The 4056-nt window shown below is 62.0% G+C and overlaps 1 protein-coding gene across 1 annotated transcript; it reads right to left on the bottom strand.

The window, feature by feature from the left end:
* Positions 1 to 1506: 1506 nt before the first annotated feature.
* On the bottom strand, positions 1507 to 3668 carry LOC125685370 (uncharacterized). The gene is made up of 6 exons (XM_048928364.1): positions 3662 to 3668; positions 3392 to 3510; positions 2800 to 2989; positions 2629 to 2700; positions 2459 to 2530; positions 1507 to 2360 (listed from the first exon to the last, which is right to left on the bottom strand). Exons 1-6 carry the CDS (start codon positions 3666 to 3668, stop codon positions 1507 to 1509), a joined length of 1314 nt encoding a protein of 437 aa, XP_048784321.1.
* Positions 3669 to 4056: the final 388 nt, after the last annotated feature.

The following is a 4056-nucleotide window of genomic DNA, read 5'->3' as shown; positions in this document are numbered from 1 at the left end:
GGCTTGAAGTTGAGGGAGGGAAGACTGAGGTTGGATGCCAGGGAGAAGCTCTTAACTCTGAGAATGGTGAGGTGCAGCTGCCCGAAGAGGCAGTGGATGCCCCTCCATCCCTGGAGGTGTCCAAGAGCAGGTGGGATGGGGCCCTGGGCAGCCTGGGCTGGTCTGAAATGGGGAGGTTGGCAGCCCTGCCTGCGGCAGGGGGGTTGGAGCTGGATGATCTTTGAGGTCCCTTCCTATGCAAGCCATTCTATGGTTCTGTGGTTCACCTGATGCTCAGAACATCCCCGTCTCCTTCCCCAGGCGCAAAACAAGGTCCTGGGGACATTGGCAGCAGCAGTGGTGATAGAGACCGTCAGCGAGGAGGAGAAGCTGGAGGAGCAGCAGCTCTTGGCTCGCTGCAACCACCCCAACATCTCCCAGCTGCTGGACACGCTCAATGGAACGCGCACCTCTGGGTGGGCACCATCGGGATGTGCTCTGCAGCCTGGGAACTGCAAGCAGGGGAAGAGGTGTGGTGGTGATGGCACTGCAGGGAAACCTGCTGCATGAACGACTGCAGGCAGAGGTGTAGCAAAGCGAGCACAAAACATTTAATCGTTTAACATACAAAGCAGTAAATGAAGGACAATATTCCTCACCATCTCCCACCCTAACAATTGTTTCTGATCCCACCCCCTACAATTCCCACCCACTCAGCAATTTCTCACCCCCCCGCTCCCTCCCACCAATCGTTTCCTCCCCCTCCAAAAAAACTTCCCAGCCCCCCAAATTCCCACCCCATCATTCCTTCCTCCCAATTCCAACACTCTTGCAGTCTCACATTATCACAGTACCATTTCTCAACCAGAATTGCCACCCCACAAACTTCCCTCCCCCTCCCAACATCCTCACTGTGTTACGGCGAGTTACGCAGTCGAACATTTTTGACATCAACCATCTCCCACGTTTTGCCATTTCTCAGCCCAATCATTTCCCATTCCCAACATTCCCACCCAACAATAGCAGAGTACATTTCATTTCCCACCCAAAAAACATCCCACCACCCCAATAATTCCCTCCCCAAATTCCCACCCCCCTCATTCCCACCCCCCACCATTGCCCCTCCCACCCGTTTCCCACCCCAGCCATTCCCACCCCCACCCCTTTCCCACCCCCCGATCAACATTGCCCAGCCCAAAGTCTGCATAGTCCAACACTGGTGCACTCCTCCTGCTTCACAGTCCCACGCTGCCCCAGTCCGAGATGCCGATGATGCACAGCCCCGTTTTGGAGGGGTAGAGCTGGGGCCGGTGCCGGTGCCCCTGGAACACTGCCACTGCTCTCTGGGTGCCGCGGGGGCCAGCAAGGAGCCCAGGGCTGCAGGGAGCCACGTTCATGGGCTGCGGCCACGTCTCCTGCTGCACCAAGTGGGCCGCTTTCTTGGTCCACTCCCACTTGGGCCACTGTCGGGGTGTGATGGGCACCCAGTCCTCATGCTGGCCACTGCGCTGACACAGCCAGCTTCGCCTAGCGTGGCTGTTGGTGGGCTGGAACACCCTGGCACGGCGGCAGCTTCCTCTTCCTGGCTGGGATGCTGCCAGCGTGCTGCTTGCGCCTGCTGCTCTTGCCTTTAGTGCTGGCGCAGGCGGGCGTTGGGCGCTTGGCCGGCTCGGTGCCGTCCCCGTGCTGCGTGCTTGCCACGCGGCAGGAGATGCAGCCAGCTGGAAGTGCCAGGCGGCTGAGGACCACGCGGGGCTGCTTCTGCCGTGCCTCTTCCACCAGTTGTCCAGTGTGCACCAAAGGAGGCACACGATGCTTGGCCGGCTCGGTGCCGTCCCTGTGCTGCTGGTCTGCCACGCGGCAGGAGACACAGCCGGCTGGAAGTGCCAGGCGGCTGAGGACCACGCGGGGCTGCCTACGCCGCACCTCTTCCAGGAGATGTGCCGTGCAGGGCGAAGGAGGCGTGGGGGCAGCCAGGGAGCTCAGCAGGGACAGGTGTGGAGGTGTGATGGGGGCCAGCAGAAAAGGGCTGCGGGGCAGCAGCTCAGAGAGCTGCCCAGGGGATGCTGGCTGCCCCCAGAATGGGTCACTGAGGGTCGCGGCAGCCTGTGTCTCTTTGCTGAGCTCCCTGCTGCTCCTGGGGAAGTCAGGGAGCTCTGCGATGAAAGGAGACGAGTCCAGACTGCTGGGGACATCCGGGCTCGGTGGCTCCGTGGCTGCGATCCACCTCCTCAGCTCTTCTTGCTCACGGCCGTCCAGTTCCGGCAGCAGCTGGTTCCCAAGATTTTCCTCTTGCACCGTGGCAGCGTCTCTGGTCTCCTCCCTTGGGACAACAGGCAGGTCCTGGTTCTCCTGCGGGACCTCCAGAGTGCTCAGCTCTTCTGAAAAAGCAAGAACATCCCCAGAATGATGATGGCAGCCTTCCCACAGCCTCTCTCTGCAGACACCCACCCACCAGCTCCACAGCCCCCACACTCACCCTCGCTGATCCCCGTGAGCACATGGCCCATTTCCACGTTGTCGTCTGGAATGTCAGTGCTCGCTGTCGCTCCTGGGAAAGGAAGAAAATCCCCAGCAGGGCCATGCCAGCTGTTGCTCACCCACTCAGTGCAGACACTCTCGTGCCAGTTCTTCATCGCCCACACTCACCCTCGTTGATCCAGGTGAGCAGATCATCGACGTCTGCGAAGCCATCCGCAGGATCTGCGCCAGTCCTTGCATCTGGAAATATGAAGAAAATGCCCAGCGGGGCAATGCCAGCTTTCCCGCAGCCCCACGCAGTAGACAGCCTGCCTCCTGCCCTGCAGCCCCTGAACTCACCGCGTGATTGCAGCGTGGCTGTGCTGCAGGTGAGCAGAGCCGTGGCGGGGTGGGGGCACACGTCGGTGGGCGCTGGGTGCCCCTGGTCCTCCGAGAGCAGCACGGCATCTTGGAAGGGCTCCATCAGCGGCTCCCAGGTGGTGGGCAGGGTGCAGGGCATGGGGAGCACCTGCTCCTGCAGGGAGGGTACCTGCAAAAGAACTGGGGGGGGGCCGGGGTGGCCAGGGGCCTGCGGCAGGCAGGTGCCTGCAGGCTGCAGGGGCTCCACGTGGAGTGGCATGGCCCCGGGCCACAGCCCCATCGGCCGCTGGGGCGGCAGCGTCCCTGTGGGCAGGGGACGTCCCGGGCAGGGAGCAGGGGCGGGGGGGGGAGCCGTCCCTGGGTGCAGCCCCCCAGGTCGGAGCAGCAGCACCGGTAAGTGCAGCCCCGCGGTTGGGGTCAGGCCCACAGGTGGCAGCTGAGCCAGGGTTGGGGGCAGCCCCCCAGGCGGGAGCTGCGCTGCCTGTCCCCAGACACCTGGGAGCCTGGGCCAGACAGAGGGCCGAGGTGCCAGGTGGGTGGCAGTGGGGACAGGGAAGGGTTGGGGGGGTACCGGCATCGGTCCACGGATGGTGGGCTGCATCCAGGTGGGGTCCGGTGGCGGCACAGTCGCAAGAAGGAAAATGGCGTCGGGTGTCAGAGGCACCGTCAGCGCTCCTCGAGGGAATCTCTCTGTGGGGAAATGCCAGAAGGGGCACTGGGCTGAGACCTGGGTCACAGGAGTGGGAACTGGGGTGCTGGGGTGAGATGTGGGGTCACAGGGGTGAGATTTGGGGTGCTGGGGTCAGCTGGAGCGTCAGAGCAGGGGGAGATGCTGCCTTACCTGCCATGACAGCTGGAGAGTGGCAGTTGGGGGAGCCCCTCCCCCCACGGGTGACCGTTGGGCTCAGCCCCTTTCCCCCTGGCTTGCCATGCTTTCAGTTTTCGTACCCAAACATCCTCCCATCCCCGTCGTTTCCCATCCCAATGATCAGTGACCATCCCGCTGGGCATTTTGCAGCCCACTGCTCTTCCTTACCAAGGCTCTGCCCATCCCTGTGGGGACTTGCCATCCCTGCAGTGAGTTATCCCTCCAGCAATGGTTTCCCCTCCCACTAAGGATATCCCATCCCAGTCATTTCTGGTCATCACCACCCAGCACATCCTATCACACCACCATCTCTATCCAGACCATGGCTAAGGACTTAAACTGCCAGCATTAATTACCACCTCTTGAAA

This window comes from Lagopus muta, chromosome 28, assembly GCF_023343835.1.
Source record: "Lagopus muta isolate bLagMut1 chromosome 28, bLagMut1 primary, whole genome shotgun sequence".
NCBI lineage: Eukaryota > Metazoa > Chordata > Aves > Galliformes > Phasianidae > Lagopus > Lagopus muta.
This window is presented reverse-complemented; position numbering and strand designations above follow the sequence as displayed.

Bases quoted from the DNA above. Each gene is read 5' to 3' on its own strand.
- LOC125685370 (XM_048928364.1), bottom strand. The intron at 2,990-3,391 runs GTACCCCCCCAA...GTTCTTTTGCAG, and splicing joins CCATCCGTGGACCGATGCCG to GTACCCTCCCTGCAGGAGCA. The intron at 2,531-2,628 runs GTGAGTGTGGGC...TTCCTTTCCCAG, and splicing joins GCTCACCTGGATCAACGAGG to GAGCGACAGCGAGCACTGAC.